At 37.8% G+C, this 20,858-nt stretch overlaps 1 protein-coding gene across 1 annotated transcript in view; it reads right to left on the bottom strand.

The window, feature by feature from the left end:
* LOC150041659 (AF4/FMR2 family member 2-like) overlaps positions 1–20,574 on the bottom strand; it is a 162,935-nt gene extending 142,361 nt beyond the window's left edge. Inside the window, exon 1 of the mRNA XM_090327182.1 lies at positions 20,474–20,574. Coding sequence (XP_090183308.1) covers positions 20,474–20,520 — 47 coding nt within the window. The 5' untranslated portion in view covers positions 20,521–20,574. The remainder of the gene's footprint in view (positions 1–20,473) is intronic.
* Positions 20,575–20,858: the final 284 nt, after the last annotated feature.

The following is a 20,858-nucleotide window of genomic DNA, read 5'->3' as shown; positions in this document are numbered from 1 at the left end:
TTGTCCCCATTTCCCTCCCCCAACCCCTCTTATCATCTTGTTTTCCCCCTTCCCTTCCCTACTACAAATAAACAAATGAATGTATATATAATATACCATCAACCTTAAAATGTAAAGCCCATAAATGAACTATACTGCAGATTTTCTCCTAAGGGAGAAAACTTTAGCACCTGAAATAACCTCAAAGGTCACCTAGTTCAACCTTTATCTAATTCTGGAATCCTATCTACAGCATGCCTAATAGTAACCTTGTCTTTTCTTAAAGATATACATTCTACCTTACACTTCAGCAGGTAACCTCCATTCATGTGGAGGGTCCTTGAAAATCTCAAGCCATCCCTTCCATTCCCTAATAAAGCAGTTGGCCATGGTGGTACACTTAGCTAATCAAGCAGGAGGATGAGGCAGGAGGATCATGAGATCGAGACCAGTCTGGGCTACAACTTTAGCTGGTGTAGCCCGTGGTGGCTCACGCCTGTAATCCTAGCTACTCAGGAAGCTAAGATCTGAGGATCAAGGTTCAATGACTCTTATCTCCAGTTACCCTCTAGAAAACGGGAAATGGTGATATGGCTCAAGGGGCATGGTGGTAGTCTCAAGCTGAAGAGCTGTGGGACAGTGCCCAGGCTGAGCTCAAGCCCCATGTCCCACAAAAAAAGTCACAGGTGGAATCATTGCTACAGGACATTGGTTCTTAAAGGTGTTCACCAATCAGTACATGACATATGGTGTGTACAACTTCCCTTGCATAAGGAAGACATGCTAATAACGTCTAATGCATGCAACACACCAGTGCCCAAGAAAACACAGTAAAATTCTCACCACAAAGGCCCTCATTTGTCATTCACCCTCCTAAGAAAGGTAGCTCTCTAGAATAAAATAGTACCATTGAGAAAAATGAAGTGATATTCAATACCATACAATTGAATTAAGAGGTTTATAATAATTCCTCAGTAGTGCAATACAGGAAAACTTATTGAATAATAACAGAAACATTGTGGTAATGAACAATGTAACACAATGTCACCAGTGCTGGGTTTTGACCAGACTTTAGATCCCTTTTATGTCATAAGTGAATCTGACTACCACACAGACTGCCAGGTGACCATGACTAGTTGAGGTGATAGTCAGAGTGATGTGAGACTCAGACCTATTCTCCATCTTGATGTACAAATCAGTGGTCACAGCAAGAAGAAAACCTGCTTTTCACAGCATCCAAATAGTAGCTTATTCAGAGGAAACCTATGTGATCATAAGTAAATGAGTCTGTTTTTGTGGGCCTCAGTTTACTTGCTGTAGAAAATGAAAATAAACTTGTCTACTCTCTAAGAGATTTACTAGAGTTTTGGTGTGAAAAATGTTTAGGCAAATGTCTGGAATATTACAGTTGTTCAACTTGGCAACACTGTCATCTGCCAAGTGCACACGAATATAAAAAATGTTGAGAAATGTATATAGTTTTCCAAGAAGCACCAGTGTTCAATATTCTTATATGATTATTCCTAGAGAATGTGTTAGTTTTTCTTGTTTTGTTTTGTTTTGTCAGTCTCAGGGCCTGGGCACTGTCCTTGGATACCTTTTGCCCAAGGCTACTGCTCTGCCACTTAAGCCACAGACTCACTTTTGGCTTTTTCTGTGTATGTGGTACTGAGGAATCCAAGTCAGGGCTTCATGCATGCTGGGTGAGTACTCTATCATTTGGCCATGCTCTGAGCCCAAAACATATTAGTTTTTATTTCTCCTAGAGCTCCCATAATATAGCCAATAAAAGACAGACTTTCTTGAAGGAGGGTTCTCTAAAAGAAGGAAGTTGAGGATCTGCTTCTTAGTCCAAGTTCCCCTGAACTACAACCAGTCTGCACAGAAGAGTTAATGATGCCCTTTGTCCTCCATCTATTCAGAAAAGAAGAATGAAAACATACAGGGCAGTGTAGGCATCTCCCACCTGAAGATGTGGGGGACAGCTGCCTTTGTGTCTCTAGGCTTGGGCATTTTTCCATGAGCAATGAGAACACAGTGACTAGGAGGTGGTTATCTGCCCATAGACATAGGGAAACTAATGTGAAGTAAAGTGCTGAGAGTGTTCTGTACAGTTTTTAGAGCAGAACTACAACCAAGGACTCAATGCTCTAAGGATTTTTTCCCACATAAAACAAAAGTTATTTTAGAAGTATCTAAATGGAAAGAAATGACTTGACTCGAGAGGCAGCTATAGTTATCTTCCTGTTTCTTTAGACTGGACGAAGCTGAGTGGTCAAGTTCTGGTGGGGACACTGAAGAATGTACAGAACTAGATCTGATCCCTCTTAAGGATCTTCCAGTTGGTAAGTCTGATATTCTCCACTACTTCTGGGACACACTCCAGAACTAATAGGGACTTCTAGGTGAGAATTGAACATATATTTATTATTGTTAATAAACACCACTGAAATTGATTATATTTCTTCTCATATTTGTATAGCTTTTGTGATGGTTACTTGTCACTTCTTTTTTTTTTGCCAGTCTTGGGCTTGAGCTCAGGGCCTGAGCACTGTCCTTGGACTTTCTCAAGGCTAGAGCTCTACCACTTGAGCCTCAGCACCACTTCCGGCTTTTTTTTTCTATATGTGGTACCGAGGAATCGAACCCAGGTCTTCATGCATGCTAGGCAAGCACTTTAACCACTAGGCCAAACTCCCGGCCCCTACTTGTCACTTCTTAAGTGACCGAATATCACTAGACCTAAAAGGCTTGGTTGTGTTTTGTCTATTGATTAAAATCCAGCCTTACTGTTAAATACTAAAAAATATAAACAAATATGGTTTTATTTGCCAAAGTGATACAGCAAGAATATCCAGCATCTTCCCTTTACTTGAAAATTAAGCTCTAATAATGCAGAAATTTGAAATCAAGATGCTTCCTTGGATACTCTAACTTGATGGATCATAAATCAACACGAACCAAAACAATTTTGGACCTGCAATTTGAATATACTGTAGCAGCTTGCAAGATATTAAACGCTTCTGTCTCCTGAATATGTTATTTTCTATTTTCTACCAGTGAGGAAACAGAACAATTTGTGTATTACCTTTCAGAATGAACTTATGGACAGTAAAAATTGCTACTTTTCTTCTAAATAATGTTTCATTCTTTCTAATCTCCTCAACCACTCTGTAGACTGCCTCATTCATTACCTTTGAAACATTTTCCTCAAAAACTGCACATACTAATCTGAAAAAAAATTAGTGAAATGGCCCTAAACAACAGTAGTGTTTTTCTCCTCTTAAAATACAGATAAATATCCTAGATCATAAATAAAGGCTAGGAAAAATCTCAGCAAACTCATTGGAAGTAGCCAATATGATTCAATGGAAGATAATGAAAGAAGACAATAATACTGAGGTTGTGGGCTATCATTTATCAAACCTGTAGCATCTACCCAAATAAATAAAATACTAACTACCAAGTCACGTATAGCATGAATTGGCAGGAATTTACAAGATAGTCAAAAAAGAATGTAGGGGATAGAAAGGGAAGGTTGTGTCTTTAGAAGTAACAGCAAGGTGTGTCCCCAAGTGTTATTGAAGACCACTGGGCTCTGTTCACAAAGGACCCAGTGGCAGATGGAAAGATCAACATTACCCAAGACAATTCAGCATAAAAATTTCTCTGCCTTCATTTCACTCCATCACTGCTGAAAATCTTTCCTTTGAGAACAAAAGCACATCAGTATTATATTCAGGAAATTCAGGTGCCAGAATTTTTGAGCAAATACAGATTTACAAATGCATATTTCATAATCTACCATCCACTTCCGCTGTGATTATCCTCAAATGGCTGGTCCAAATTCTCAAGTGAGGTTTTGTGTATTTCAGGCTTCACTAGTGGCAATTACATTTCTCTGCTGTTTTAGTTGTTACCATTAGTAAGTAAATATCCTATTAAGTGGTAAGAATCACATCCACTCCAATCACCTGGGCTGTGATAGCATGTAAGTTCATTCAGTTGGTCTTTACCCTTAAGTCCAATAAGCAACAAAAATAGTAATAATTAAAACTCAGTTAAGATTTATGAGCATGTTCTCTTCTCATCTTAGCCCCTTTTAGCTGGGTGGGGCAGTTAAACTAAAACATCTCTGAGAAATGCCATGAGCCATGAAGTTTCTGACTTGTGTATCATTTACGATACCCTTGGGAAACAAGTCCTGCCTAACAAAATCAAGGCCCAGTACTCCATAAGGTTCTCATTACACCCAGGAATGTGCCAAGCCAGATGACTGGGGGTTGTCAAGTTATGCAAACTCAACCCCACTACAGGAAAAAAAATCTCATAAATTTTACAGAATGTATTGCTTTTATGATGATGTTCAATTTAAGGAAATGTATCCCATACTTCATAATTCACCTTAAGTTTTAAAAGTTATTTGATGCCTAGAGAGTTCTATATAAGTGCTGATAATCATAGTATTTTGTAAAACTTAAAAATAGGAACCCTCGGGCAGGGCACCACTGGCTCACACCTGTAATCCTAGCTACGCAGGAGTCTAAGATCTGAGGGTCACAGTTCAAAGCCACCCCAGGCAGGTAAGTCCATGAGACTAAAAGTCCCAGAAAAGGAAGTACAGGTGTGGCTCAAAATGGTAGAGCACTAGCATTGACCAAAAGAGCTCAGGGGCTCCGGGACAGTGGCCAGGACTTAAGTTCAAGCCCCAAGACCAAAACTAACACACACACACACACACACACACACACACACACACACTCATAATTTTTATATATATATATATGAACACACATTTCTATTTAATCTTGAATGTCATTCTTGCCCTTGGTATGCAAATCTACATGAAATTTCTAAGTTTTGATTGAGCAAACTTACCCTTGCATCTTATATTAAAGAAGTGAATAAAATAAAAAAAAAACTGATATAAATGTGATCACAATGTAAACAATAGCCATGTTTTGGCACTGAAATCCTACCTGAGTTGAAACTCTTAGGCTCAAAAAAATGCATACCTAAGAAGCAACAGCTTAAGGACAATGTTTCTATTCCAGGGTCAAGTTCATGATTGCTGTCAATAGAGGGTCAGAGTGGGCCTAGGCAAATTTTGGTAGTCTCCTACATTTTACTATGTTTTAGTGAATTTTTCAAATGTTAGTGTTAAATTAGTCTGTATGTTTTATAATAATAAGCATTCTCGGTTAAAAAACACAACAGTGTCTTTCAATCTCTTCACCTGGCTTACTATAGATAAGATTTTTTAATTGTTTATATCAATAACTAGTTGTACAAAGGAGTTGCTATTTAACAAAACAGTTTATGAATAGAATGCATCTTGATCTCACCCATATCAACATTCACACCTATCCATCCCAACCTACCCCTTTCTTAACTCTTCTTAATTCTATAAGTGTACATTGGATTCTTGAATTCATTCTCGGACCTCCCATCCACACCCCATCTTCTCCTCTTCATTCATCCAGCCTTGTGCCTTTGACTCTATTTCCCTCAACATTCAAGCACCTACTTCCTGGTATTTTTTGTTGAAAGATCGCTATGACTTTCTAAGGATTACACTGAGTTATCCCTTGAATGTATCATATTTCAGTTAATACATCTGTAATTTTTAATATTAGACCAATATCAGAGTTCTTTATACATCCCTCCCAGAATCCTAAAAGCAAAGAAAGGACTTCATGGTTTGATGTTATCTAATGGGAATTGAAACAGGAGATATGAGGATCCCAGTCTACTTACAAGTACTTGGGACAGGAATAAGCTACAAAGACAGATGTAATCCTTTTCTAAATCACATTATGAGAAGCAGACAAAATCACAACTTTATTCAATGTGTCATTTATCCTGGGTGACTAATGCATTATTTGTATGAAGTTAAAATTGAGCTTGGAGAAACTCTGAAATAAATCATATACCCTACTTTATGCAATTTTCACAGACAGATCACATGAGGATTCTACTGTGTATAGCTGTTGGTTAAAATCATTGACTAGCACCCTTATAAATTAATCAATTGAGGCAATGCTGGTTTAGCTGTCATCATTTGCTACTAATCTACATTTAGAATTCACTTTAACTTTGCAAAGGCTTTCAATTTTATCAAATTTCTATTTTTTTGTTTAAGATATATGAATCACTTTGTTTACTATAGCCTGTGTGGCAGAAGTGTGACATGGATGCATTTTTCAGTGCCACTCAAGTATGCATTGTCATTTCATTGTAATTTCTGGCTAAGATAGTAATCAGAGTCCAATGAAATGGTCTTCATCATTCTTGATGGAAGGTTTGTTTTCACTTGCTGTCTCAATATGTTTGCATTGTGGAAGTTTAAAGCGTTACAGAACTTCAAAACTAAATGACCAAAATGTCTAATTGTCCTAAAGGGAAACAGCCGATATTTACCAATTCATTTTAAAAATCATGGCTCTTGTGCTTTCCCTGGATCTTTAGGTAACAGTAAAAACCAATTAAATATCTGCTGTCTGCCCTCTTAATATGTACCATAACATCTGATTCATCAAAGTTTGGATGTTCTGCCTCCACTGAAATTTCTTATATGTCTTCATTTGTTCTCTTCCTGTGTATGTCCTGACCTTCATGTCTGTTGCCCATTTAATTTTACATTGTAAAAATAATAAAATAGAGGACACGAACAGGGCCTAGGAGACTGCTTGCCTAGCATGCCCAAAGACCTGGGTTCAATTTCTTGGTACCACATACACAGTAAAAACCAAAAGTAATATTTGGCTCAAGTGGTAGAATACTAGCCTTGAGAAAGCTCAACGACAGTGCCCAGACCCTGAACTCAAGCTCCAGGACTAGCAAAATAAAATAAAATAAAATAGGGCCTGGAGAGCTCTTGTAGCAGAGATTTACAATAGAGCAAAACCGAGGTACATAAGGCCATATAGTATGACGCTAAATGAAAGGACCTCCAGGATATAGATACAAAAGCCATATAATGAGTGATTGTTGTCCTTAATGTACTATGTTATCTCTTTTGCTGTCCCTTGGTTATCTCATATTGTTACAGTATTTCACCTTGTTATCTGATATATTGTATATATGCGTACTTCGTTATTTGAAATTGGATAGGGAAGGGGGAAAAAACAAGATGAGGGGAGGGGGTGGGGGGAGAGAAATGGGGACAAAGACATGAGAAAGGGTATCAATGTTTATGAAGTAATGCACCTTCTATCTGGTAGAGTGCTTTCCAAGCATGCACAAAGCTGAGAGTTTGATTCCTTTTTACCACACACACACAGAAAAAGACAGACATGGTGCTGTGGCTCAAGTGGTAGGGTACTAGCCTTGAGAAAGCCCAAGGACAGTGCCCAGGCCCTGAGTTCAAGTCTCAGGACTGGCAAAAAATAATAAATAAATTTTAACGTTTTAGTCAAGATTGCTTTAACACTACTACTACATGAGTATATGTACGTGTGGGGGGGGTATGTTTAGCGGAATGTGTTTTGGTTCTCAAAAACCTGAGTTTTCTTTGGGGTCTCACAGTTGGCTATGGAAGTTTTGGAAGGCTAAAGTTGTGCTTCTCTACTCAGATTCCTGGTTGGAAAAAATGAGATAAAAGCAATAAACTTTTAGAGTATTTTTTCAAGGAGTTGATGTGTAAGTAGTCTACACCCTGATGTTCTGTAAATATGCACAATTTAATCTATCAATTTAATATTATAGAGCTCTTAAAACTCTACACTGAATATCCTTGGGATGAAATTATAATCTGAACCTTCCAAAAGCATAAACAGAAGATGTGTTTCATCTAAAAGTATATGGTAAGAAAACTCAAATCCTAGGTTATCCTACAAAGAAGGAATAATTTTAAAAGGCATCTAGTTTAGAGGAGATAAAGACATAAAGAACGTGGAGGAAAAATACTCAGTAAACGTTGAAGTTACGTTCTTTTTCCCTTTTGTGCTTTAGGAGAGCCTGAGTTCAGTGATGGTAAGTTAAGAATCCCTTGTTAAACAGAAGACTGAAATTTATGTTAACAATATTGTGATGCATGCTAAGTGTAGGTATACCTTATGACAAGGTAATACTATATATAAAAATCTAAAACACACAATGTAATATATTTACTGATATTTGGGGTATATTTTATTTGTCAGCAATGTACTAATGGAAGAATTTCTGGCATGTGAGTTTCACCTAAGTAAATTTCATTTTATAAAACTTTAGTAAGCCCTATATTTCAAGAAAATATATGATGATAAAAGGCAGTTACCAATCTATACCTACCTGTGCTATAATGATTCTAGTACTTCTTTGACCTTAGTCTTACACATTTGAATTATTTGATCACAAAGTATTAAGGAAGTTACTGTATATTGCTTAATTATTCAACACTTAATTATTCAAGCAACAATTACTTAATTAAGTCAATTCAACAATTACTTAATTTTTCCAGCACTGAAGAGGCAACACTAGATAAATAAAACTAAAAACTCTACTCTCATTGGACTCAATGCTCAAGTATGGGTTAAGTTCGAGTTTATAGGACAGTGAACCTCCTCCCAAGCAAAGAATACATTGCTTATAACAAAGAGGAGCAGACGTGTTTGTTTCTTATTAGAGTAGATACCTGATTGATTGTGCCTAATGTATGATTATGAATTTAAACCTAGCATTGATTTATAAACCTCTGAAGATGAGTGGCAGTAGACTCAGTCAACCCAATGTGAAATCTCTAAGAAAGCAGGGCTGGTCCCGTTTTTTTTTAATGTTTCCTAGTTTATCATTATGGATGAGCAGAGTGTCTAAGAATTCACATAGTCTGGACATTAATTCAAGCTCTAGAACATATTGCCCACAAAATCTTGTGGAAGATGCTAAAGCCTTTTGTATGAATTCCTTCAAAATAGAAAAAAAAATTCCATCAAAAAAGAAGAATAGATCACAGAGGAAATTATTATTCATATTATTTTTACTAGAGGCTTATAAGTGATAGTATGAATACAGGAAATTATCATTACTATTATATTTAATTTATTATTCTTACAAGTGACAGTAATATTAGCAGCCATAGTAGTATTACTATTAATTCATTCTCTCTCCTTGACTTAATATTTTGGACTTAACTGAATAGGAACAGAAGAATTTAAATAAATAGATTGTGGCTGCAATCTGGCATGGTGGCATTAGGTTACTATTCAGGGCCAGTGTCTAAAAACAAAGAAATAGACATATTCTCATTACTAACATAAGCACAGATGGGTGCAGGGATTAAGAAAGTAAGAAGTCATCATCCACCTTAGATAAATGGGTGTTCAGTGCAGTGTACAAGCACAGAGGATGACAAGTCTGACTATAGTGGAAAGGAATATATGAGTTTTATGTGTACAGGAAGCTGAAGGACTGCTGCTTCCCAAAAGTAGAGCTATGCTATGAAAGATGATCTAGCCAAATCAATAATTATTTGGTAGCCAAATAAGTAATTGAAACACAGAAGTCAACACCAATCAGATGGGATCAACTTACTTTCCAGGAAAAAAAAAGAAATGCATACAATATTATATGGACACATATCAAAAAAAAAAGCTTGATTCTTTTTTAGAAAAGGAGAAAGAACGAATGATGCAATACATTTGGATATGTCTGAAGAGCCACAATATACACTTATTTTGCCCATAACTGTGCAAATTTATATGTTTCTTGTGATTGTCTTAGGCAAATAAATTTTAATTTGATACTTTTTTTAATATACTTTGAGTAAATATTTCTTATGTTAGTCTGGACAGTCACTGAGAGTTTTGTGGTCATTCTTCAGCAAACCTTTGTGAGTGTTGGTGATAATACCCTGTTCCCATAGCAAGAGGAACACTGGTTGTTGCATGGTGAATATTAACTACTGTAAAAGTAGGTAACTTACAGCTCAAAGGCAACTGTCTCAGGTTGACTATTGGATGGTCCAAGTCTTCCAAATTTCTGCAATTCTGTTTCTGTCTGGATTGTGTTTCTTGGGCTTGAACAATTACGTCCCTTCCTCTATCACAATTTCCTTCCATTTTCTTTTTTTTCATGAAATTATAGTAATCCTTGCCCTCCAGATCTTTCTGTTTTTTTAATATTTTTTATTGTAATTAATAAAAGGGTTACATGATATTTGCCAGATAGAAGGTGCATTAATTCACATACATTGATACCCTTTCACATGTCTTGGTCCCCATTACCCTACCCCCCACACCCCCCCACCCATCTTGGTTTTCCCCCCTTCCCTATCAAATTTCAAATAACCAAATACAAATAAATTCAATATATCAGATAACAAAGTGAGATACTATACCAATATGAGATAACCAAGGGACAGCAAAGGAGATGAGAGATAACATACTACATTAAGAACAACAATCATTCATTATATGGCTTTTGTTTCAATATCCTGGAGGTCCTTTCAATTAGCTTCATACTAAATGGCCTTATATATCAAGGTTTTGCTTTATTGCAAATCTCTGCTAGTAGAGCACAAGGTTTCTACAGATTATGACGAATGAGGGAAACCATTGAGCCAAAGTTCCTTCGAGTCTGGCTTACTTCACTTAATATGATTTTTTCTAAGTCTTTCTTTCCATTTCCTAACAAATGGGTCGATGTCGTTTTTTCTGACAGCAGCATAGAATTCCATTGTGTACAAATACCACAACTTGTTGATCCACTCATCAACTGAGGGACATCTAGGTTGGTTCCATATCTTTGCTATGGTGAATAATGCTGCAATGAACATTATTGTGCTAGAGGATTTAGTATGTCCTTGTTTCTGGGTGGTTGGGTAAATGCCAAGTAGTGGAATTGCTGGGTCATAGGGGAGTTGTATGTTTAGTCTTTTGAGGCACTGCCACACTGCTTTCCATAGTGGTTGAACGAGTTTGTACTCCCACCAACAGGGTAATAGTGATCCCTCCTGGCCATATCCCCTCCAGCACCTGTTGTTATTAGTTTTCCTGACACTGGCCATTCTAACTGGAGTGAGGTGGAATCTTAGCGTTGTTTTGATTTGAATTTCTTTTATGACCAGAGATGTTGAGCATTTCTTCATGTGTCTATAGGCCATTTTTGTTTCTTCTTCAGAGAAGACTCTCTTTAAGTCTTTGGCCCATTTTTTAATGGGATGGTTGTTACTTTGGAGATTAGTTTGGAGTGATTCAATTTTTTTCACATTTTTTATTGTAATTAGTAAAAGGGTTACATGATATTTGCCAGATAGAAGGTACATTAATTCACATACATTGATACCCTTTCACATGTCAATTTTTTGAGCTGTTGATATATTTTAGATATGAGGCCTTTGTCTGTTGTTTGGTTGGTGAAGATCTTCTCCCACTCTGTAGGCTTCCTGATTAATTTGCTAGCTATGTCTTTTGCCATACAAAGCTCTGCAATTTAATGCAGTCCCACTTATATAGACCTATTTCTTTGATGAACATCGATGCAAAACTTCTCAACAAAATACTGGCCAACCGTCTACAACAACTCATCAAAAAATTATACACTATGATCAAACAGGTTTCATCACGGGGAGGCAAAGCTGGTTCAACATACATATGCAAATCAATTAATATAATTAAACACATCAACAGGAACAAGGACAAAAATCACATGATTGTCTCAATAGATGCGGAAAAGGCTTTGACAAGATCCAACACCCCTTTATGTTAAAAGCTCTGGAGAAACTAGGAATCCATGGAACATTCCTCAATATAATGAAGGCTGTGTATGAGAAACCCACAGCTAGTATTATACTTAATGGCGAAAAGCTAAAGCCATTCCCTCTAAAATCAGGAATGAGACAAGGATGCCCACTCTCTCCACTCCTCTTTAACATAGTATTAGAATTCCTAGCCAGTGCAATAAGGCAAGAAGCAAGCATAAAGGGGATCCAAATAGGGAAAGAGGAAGTAAAACTTTCCCTCTTTGCAGATGACATGATTCTGTATTTAAAGAATCCTATAGACTCTACTCCCAAGCTCCTTGAGCTGATTCAAAACTTTGGAAAGGTAGCAGGGTATAAAATTAACCCTCAAAAATCAACTGCCTTCCTATATGCCAATAGTGAGAGGACTAAGGCAACAATCAGGAAAGCAACTCCTTTAGCAATAGCCTCAAAGAAAATAAAGTACCTAGGAATTAGCTTAGCTAAGAATGTAAAGGACCTTCCATTTTCTTGAACTGTTATTTTACTCTATTTCCACAAGTCTAAATCTATACTCCAGTGTCTGGTATATGAGGCAAGAGGTCATTTTTTATATTGTCTTCATATCCTTCTAAAATTGACTAGCAAGGGCCTGGAGTTTGGGCTAGTGGTAGAGTGCTTGCCTAGCATGCACGAAGATCCGGGTTTGATTTCTCAGCACCACGTACATAGAAAAAAGCCAGAAGTGGTCCTGAAGCTCACGTGGTAGAGCTGTAGCATTGAAAAAGTCCAAGGACATTGTTCAGGACCTGAGTTCAAACCCAGGACTGGCAAAAAATAAATGAATAAAATAAAATTGACTACCAAATGGCTAGACGTTCTAAACAAGTTGTCCTCTGATGCTGGACCTCAGTGTTCTCATCTGTATTATGAGAACATGAAACCAGATGACTTTGAAGGACCCTCCCGCCTTTAAACAGTGTGCTCTAGGAATTGATAACTGCCTACACACTAGAGTCAAGGATTTTGCTAGCAAATAAATAATAGCTAATTGATGAGACCTCTCCATGACACTTCATCAAAGACATCCATCATGTTAAATCTAATTTTGTTACTATGGCTATGCCGACCTGGAATGAAAAAAACGGGTCCCTTTGGAAAATTAATTTGTTCAAAAATTAGTTGACTGACATCCTGGAGAGGAAAATAAAGCCTATGGGAGTGCACTTTTCATTGTTCAACAGATAGTTAGCCCATCAAGTACATGTTGCCACAGTCAGAAGGTTAAACTGACCTAATAATATACTCCTTCTGAATGGTTCATTTGATCAAAGCAAACTAGAAATCCCCCAACTCGGAAGTTATCAGACTTAGACAGCTATATCTTCCTTTGATTGGTGAAGCTTAGAATACACTTTCTGCCTCGCATTTAAAGCAGTACAGTTATATTTATTTATGCAAAAACAAAACCCATCTCAATATTACTTCCAAAATACATGTTGCCTAGAAAACTCTGATACCAGAAATAGTGTTTCATAAAAGTCACCAAGGGAAACAGTGCCTGCTTCTGAGATCTGGCTTTCCCTGAAGAAGAGAGATGATGCTGGGAATGATTATTTGGACATTTAAGAAAATAAACCAATCTTCAATAAATGGAACTAATGTGGGCTTTTTTCTTTTCTTTTCTACCAGTTAAAGGAACATTGAGAAAATAAGCAGATGAGGGATGTTGACTTTGTAATGAAAACAAAGCCCATTTCCTTAACATATTTCCAAATGTATGGCTTTTATACCCTCATGTACCATGCTGACTGAAGAATCAAGTCAAATATTATCTTAAATCAATAGTTGGTTTTCTTTTTCAATTGAAGCAAAATGCACAGGGGTGTGTGTGTGTGTGTGTGTGTGTGTGTGTGTGTGTGTGTGTGTGTGTGTGTGTATTTAAATAGCGTTCTATAAACCAATAAATCCATAATCAAAATCAGGTTCTGCCTGTAGTGCTAGTGCTATTGTCAGCTCTGTTTCAACCATACCATTTTATTTAAACTCTCATATAATTTTTCTTAGCTCAATAAGTAGGTAGATATTAGCAGCTAAGGTCATTGAAAAGATTTACTTTAAAATAAATTCACCAATTCAGAGTATCACCTCTCCACAGTGTAGTGTGGCTTGCTTTGAACATGCATATAAAATTTCATTAAAGTGCAACATAAAAGTTTAACATTAGAAGAACCCAGTGCTGGACCTTTGTTTAATAGTCATGATAATTTATGGTGTGGATCTGCTACAGTTAAGTAGAAAAACGGCTTTCTCATGATGAAATACAAGTCATAAAGGTTGAACTCAAGGAAAGCTGAAGGAATCCCAACCCTCCGATCACTCATCTCTTCTACAGATTTTTGTCACACATTCTTCTTTAACATTCTCTGTATGGATTGAGACACAATACCACTCTTTGATTCTGGTATCCCAATGCTTTAGAAGTTATAACTTCACATTTCCTTTTCCTAAATGTTGTTTAGAATTCATAGAAATTCTATTTTCGATGACACCTATAACATTGCTTGTAATTCCGTGTTTTCCTATTGGGATGCTTTTGAAACTATTGTTTTTTCTTTTCGTTTTTCTGCAAAAGAAATTAGAATGCTAAGACATAAAAGGAACAAAAACAATGAAAATACAGGCACAGGGCCAGTACTATCATCAGATGTATTTAAAAATTGATAGACCTAGTTATTTTCATGAAACATTTTTTGAACCAATTGTGCCTCTAAGATCAATTGCTGAATGCTAACTGAGCACCTGCAATATGACAGTCTTAGTTAGATGATGTAAGAGGTCATCACATAATGTTCTACCAAAGCAAGGTGGGTATTTAACCATACATATCCTAATGCACAAATGGTCATATAGCAAGAACAATAAACACATAGCCAAAAACGAGGCATTTACTGTGTAAACTTAGTCATGTAACCTCTCTGAACTTCAGTTTTCTTATCTATAAGATAATATGAGGCTCACAAGCTCCTGATGGAGATCAAAGTAAATAATGAATGTTGCAAATTCAAAAGAAATATTTAGCAGAAAATGGTAAAAAAAAATCTTTCTATCCCCAGCTTTGAGGCTTCAAGTCTAGTAGACTAAGGTCATTTTTATTGTCAAATACCAAATTTTCAATATCTGAGCACTCAAATTTAAATGGAAAGTTTGCAAACTCTTTTTCTTTGTTCGTGTGTGTGTGTGTGTGTGTGTGGGTGTGTGGGTGTGTGTGTGATTTTCATCCCTACTATAATTTGACTGTTTCAGTACTCCAATTCTGGAAAAGATATGATGACAAATATATGTACTATGTACATACTGTTTGTATGCATGCCCATAGTTCATTTAAACATTCTCATGAAAAGATTATCTATAAAAAGTGGTAATTAAGGGTGAACATGATCTAGGTATTGGCATGAAAATGTCATATTAAAACACATTATTTTGTAAAGTTTATATACACCGATAAGCAAAAGGGAAAAATAAGTGCCAGAAGATTGCACTAGTACACAATTTGTTCTTTTTTAATTACAAGGACAAAAACTAATTTCTGGGCCTGGCCAATTATATGCCAAGCCCCAGAATCTTATTTTACACAAGTATAATATACAGTGTACCCATTTTTCAGATAGCTAAATATCCACACAATAAATTTTTATTCAGTAAGGTTTCATGGAAAATAATATGGAACTTGGAAGCTGTGGATTTATGAGCAAGCTGTGTAACAGGTTGTACGTACTTAGACATGTCACAGGATTCTGTGAGATCCAGTATGTTCATTTATAAAGATAGCAATAACAGCTGTACATTCTCACTCAAAATGATCAATTGAGATGCCATGTGGAAGGAAGAATATTCCACATGTTGGAAAGGCTCACAATCAAAAATGTCCTTGTTTGATGGTAAAGCCTCTGGAGTCACTTCCATCTAGGCTGAAATGGGAATTGAAGTAGCAATGATCTTTTGAAAATCATCATAACAGGTCCTGTTTTCTACATTTTTGAATGACTAAGTGAGGTTGAATGTTTTTCAAATGTGGTCTAGAGCTAGGAGTGGAACGTAAATACTCAAATTACAGTAGTGATGGTGAAAATGAGCTATACTGCAGGTAAGAGGCAGAAACTCCCTTCTCCAATGTGTGGTCTTGACTTTTTAATCAGCAGCAAGCATACTGCTTTCCATTTACCAGTAAACAATCCCTTGTCCTTTATTCTACAGCAACCACAAAAAGAAAGACAAAATTAAAACTGAAAAATGTAATCACTGCATGAATTGTTGTGTCTACATGACAAGCTAATCAAGTGCATGCCCTGTTAGATACATGACCTGCAGTTCTAAACTCTTAGGCTTATAGGCTTCTAGATTTTTTTCCAGAGATTGCCAGTTTATTAGAGAATTTTGAAATCATGCTAAATATGTGCAGATTTTGTGTGCAATAAGTACTTTTAGCTAAAAATGTTGAGCATGAAATAAAAGTTCATCACATTAAAGCACTTTTCTGTAAGAATTAGCATGTTTAAATACAATATATTTTTTATCCATCTACAAAATGCTTAAATGTTTTGGATCTCATTTATGTCCATAATGACAGTTTTGCCGCAGTCATTTTCAGTCTTGATTTGTATACTTTAAAGTTGTTAAATGCTTGACTGAATCATTAGCAAAACAATTCATGTATCATTAAATTGATTTCTAACATGAGATAATTTTCTTCCTTGCCCTTTCCTTGTGCCTTTTAAGATTTACTAAAATAGGCAGTGGGTTGTGGGAGGCAGTAGAGAGAGGCTTATCACTAGCTAATTTCACCAGTCTTCAATCGCTCCTTCCTGTTCATTCCCTAAAGAAAATTTACACAAAAATGGTTTGCTGAGTGAATATTCAATTACACTGGAAAATACATATTGAATGAGGAAAAGGTACAGACCATAGAAAGTTTTCCTTTTAATGAGCCACCGAAGCTAGAGAGAAAGAAAGGAAAGAATATGGAAAACAGAAATCCTGGGAATCTCCAAGCTTTAATGAAAACGAGAACTTGTCCTCAACAGTCACAGCCCCTAATTGCTAAAGGTTATGTTTCCTTTATTTTCCACACTTTCCCATTCTTGGGCAGTGCTGTTTAGCTTAACTGGAGGACGCAGCTAAGAAAGCCTCAGAAGGCCTATGCACAGGGATGAGGAATGCATGCATGGAAACAGCAGGAGTTCTGGGGTACATGGGCCCTGCCCAGCTGGAACTGGAACAGTTCACTTTTGTCTAGAGTGCAGACCCTCTCCTGGCTGGTTGCAACAAGGTCAGGAAAAGTGGGGAAAGTGGAAGCTATTCAGCCAGGCCCTGGGGGCAGCTTCATCCAAGAAGGAGAAGCCTGGCCTGCACATGGCCCCTTCTCAGCCTTGAAGGTTCTACAGAGACCTTTGAACTTTCTATTTATATAACAGTTTAGTGAGTTTAGTCTCTTCCTGTATAACTGCCCACTAGCAATCTCGCCCCTAATTAGGCTACTTGTGAGACAGCACATAAAACCACAAACAACTGATGTAGTCCTTTTCCGTGAAAAGCAAGCCAGTGTCACACCCCTTACGTACGATTTTCACCATAGTTTGGAAACTTTTGGTTTTGTACCATAACTATTTTATTTTTACTTCTTCAGTCTTAAAAAGGTATAGTTGTAGACATTTTTCTTCTGTTCTTTCATATTTCTGTGTTTTATAATAAAAAAGATAAATGTTTCAAAATGAGCCTTGGCCAATTAGAAAACCATAGTTAATGAATTCTGTGAGTGTGGGTGCTTCCAGACCTGGGACTTTGCATAATTCATAGACTTTTCTGAATTTCTTTTTTGTGCCTTTTAAGTGGGATTAACGACTTTATCATTGCTAGTAAACAGTCCAAACCTAGCCATGTGACCTACGGATACTTCAACAATTCACTTAATTGATCAGCACAGGCTAATCTATGGAATTATTTTAACAAGGAATTTGATTTTTTCAATAAATATTTTTAGCTTTGTTCTATAGAAAGCAGTGTGTTTGGCACACGTGCACATAGTTGCCTTCCTTTCACTTCATAGAAGGATTCATATTAAACTGAAATCCAGGTGAACAATGCTCATATGCCAAGCAATCTTTAAAGCAGTTGTGATCTGTACCTTTAATGGAGTGCAAAGCGTGACCTACTCAGTTATTGTTGCAGTCTGTAAAAATTCAGTGATGTGTTGCATTAGGTATGTGGACAGTGCAGCACCTTTCTGCATCATTCATATCCTGTCCTTTGCATGTGCATTTGTGTATGTTTATAAATTGGCCCTTATTGTTTATTTATTATAATCAAATACTTGCAAATGTATATATATGTATATATAAATTATATATATATTATGCATAGTTTTCCTGGTGTCCATTATTTCTTTATTATGTCTAGAGAAAGCAGTTTGTTTGCAAGCTGTCCAGATCCACTATTTTGGATATATGTTGGTTTACAGTAGAGGAGGAAACTTACCATTTCACAAGTGAATAGTTTCAATGTAAATGAGCTCTTTAAGTTTGCAACGAAATTTGCCCTTCTCTGTCCTTTTGAGTGGTTAGGGGAAATGTGTGCTATCAGTTTAAGTAGCTATAGATATAGATATAGATATAGATATAGATATAGATATAGATATAGATTGTTAAGGAATAAAAGTGGATATACAGTGAATATTGAAATGGTATTTATTATGATCCAAAGAAAATTTAAATAGGTACGAATGCTATTGAAGAGAATGTGGAGATTTTTTAGTTAATGTGTCTCTGTCACATTTGTGATGCTTTTTGCTATGAAGGTATAGGCTAGACAGAAGCATCAGTATATTGGTGAGGTTTATTAACAGAGATATATAAGATTTGCCCCTTAACGATGGAAGTATAGGAAGAAGTGGTTTTCCTGAATCATGTTCCCATAGAAAGAAGGTAAGTTTGTTTACTCAAGGATGTCAGGTAAATTCATATTGTTTTAGAATATAGACACCAAGTGATCAAGGTGGCATGTTGCTTATGTGATGTGAATCAGTTCTGGATGTGGAAGAAAATGGATTTTGTATTTTTTTAAGAAAAGATAGGTTTTTAAAAGGAAGAGAAGACATTTATTTAAAAATCAGAAATTAAAGTTAAAATGTATGTATTTGCATATTGGTAAGATTAAATGAGAATTAAAATGTAATATAGACTTTAGAAATGTTATGCTTTGTGTTTGTATATTTGAAGGGTGCCCATGATGTGAATTGTTTGAATATTTATTGAATTAATGATGTTAGGCACATCACGTATCAGGCCCATTGTAGGGAGTGTTTTTCACTTGTCTGCAAATTAAATTAGTAAGGGAAAGTAAAGGATGTTTTGGAAGGATGATGTTTGGTTGCAAAGTACTTTTACTGTGATTTTTGGTTTTAAGTAATTGCAAGGAAATTTTTTTAAAGAAAATACATAGTATATTTTTGCAGAGGTGATAAAACTTGTCATGTTTTCTAAAACGTCTTACAGGTGGATACTGATAAAACATGATGTGTGCTTGAAGTATGTATTTAGAATTCCTTTGAAATGAAATATACGTTTTGGTTATGTTGCATACGGAAGTGAAGGAGGCATGATTGGTAAATGACGCTAAGTACATAAGTGTTTTTTTAAAGAAATCGGCTAAAATATCACGTCAAAAGGAGAAATACTTGTAAGAAGAAATAGACAGCATTCATAGGCGACGGTCAGTGATTGGTGAATATTGCATATTTTGAATTGTTGGTGTGCAGTGCATATTAGTGTAAATGTTTTTTTTTTTTTTAAGAAATCAAGGAGGAGTGCCAGTGCAAGTCAGCGTTGCCGCGCCCTGTGTGCGTATGTGCTTCCTTGGGTTTGCAGGAGGAATGAAGGAACGAGTTTCAGTCTTGTGATAAATGACTGAGGAAGTTTTTCCAAACTTAATCGATACGTGTGTCTGCATTTCTGCACGCGCGCTCGTACATCACTTCGAGCAAGCATGTGCGTGCGACTTTTGGATATTGTGTGGAGTGTAATAAAGGTTGAAATGTAACTTGTGTGTCCATGACACAAAGCTATGATGATTTCCCACGGAGACCGAGCGGGGTGCAAACCCTCATGAGATATGCATTGATACCTTACTACCCAACTTCAAGGGGGGAGGGCAAGTTTTCAAAACCCCAGTTGTGAAAAGCAAGCGCCACAGTAGCGGCCGCCTTGCACACCGTCATGGGAGTGTGTCCATTGAGTGTGTGCGTGCGTGCAGGGAACTTGCGCTGAGCAGGGGGTTCCGGACGGTGTGCTCGCTACAACCGCGGGGTGCAAGTGGTACAAGTGGGGTGCTGTGGCCACCGATGAATCGGCGGCTAGGCCGGGGTACCTAGCCTTTTTTGCCTTCATCCTGCCGTCGTGGGCGCTGAAAGTTCGGGCCCTAGAACAGGGCGGCATTCGGGGCATCAAGAGTACAGGAGACCCCGGGAGCCGCGGCGGAGAAACGCGAGGGGTAGGAGAGGCACGGCGGCAGCCCCGCGATGCCGGCAACGAATCCGCCAGGGGCAACAGACAACTCTCTGTGCCCCGCAACACACGCTGTCCCCGTGCACCGCTCCCTCTTCCCGCAGCTCGCTCCGTCCCGACCGCCCCGCCAGTAGTCACCGCATCCACTGCGGGGACGAGATGACACGGGATGTGGGGGTCCGCCACCCTAGCTTTGCTTTCTCTTTAACAAAGACCAAACGCCCGCACCCCACCGGGGACCCGCTCAGCAAAAGAAACAGGAAAATTGAACACCTACCACTGCTGTTCCAACTCCCAGTCCCTGAAAAACTCGAATAGATCCATCGCGAACGAGTGGCTGGGGCGAGCGGCGTCCGTCCCTGTTCGCTGCGGGCTGGCGCTGCTCTCGGGCGCGACTGCTTCCCTGTTCCGGGCGGCTGGCGTGGCTCTCCGGCCCTCTCGCCTGCTTAAAAGTGTCCTGACCGCATCTGCAGCAACCGCGAGTGGCAGAGGTGCCTGATCCCGCGCCCGGGAGTGCTGGCGACTGCGGTGATTGCCAGTGCACTGTGGTGGCGATGGCACGGGGCGGGCTAGCACTTGGCAAACCCGCTGGTTTGGGACCGCTCAGTCGTTGGCTGCCCGCGCGCCCAGCGCCTTGAGGCTGCGGCGGCGGCAGCGGCCGG

The sequence above is a fragment of the Megascapheus bottae genome, chromosome X, assembly GCF_031878675.1.
Source record: "Megascapheus bottae isolate mThoBot1 chromosome X, mThoBot2.hap1, whole genome shotgun sequence".
NCBI lineage: Eukaryota > Metazoa > Chordata > Mammalia > Rodentia > Geomyidae > Megascapheus > Megascapheus bottae.
Note: the sequence above shows the minus strand (reverse complement) of the source record. Positions and strands in the feature narration are given on the sequence as shown.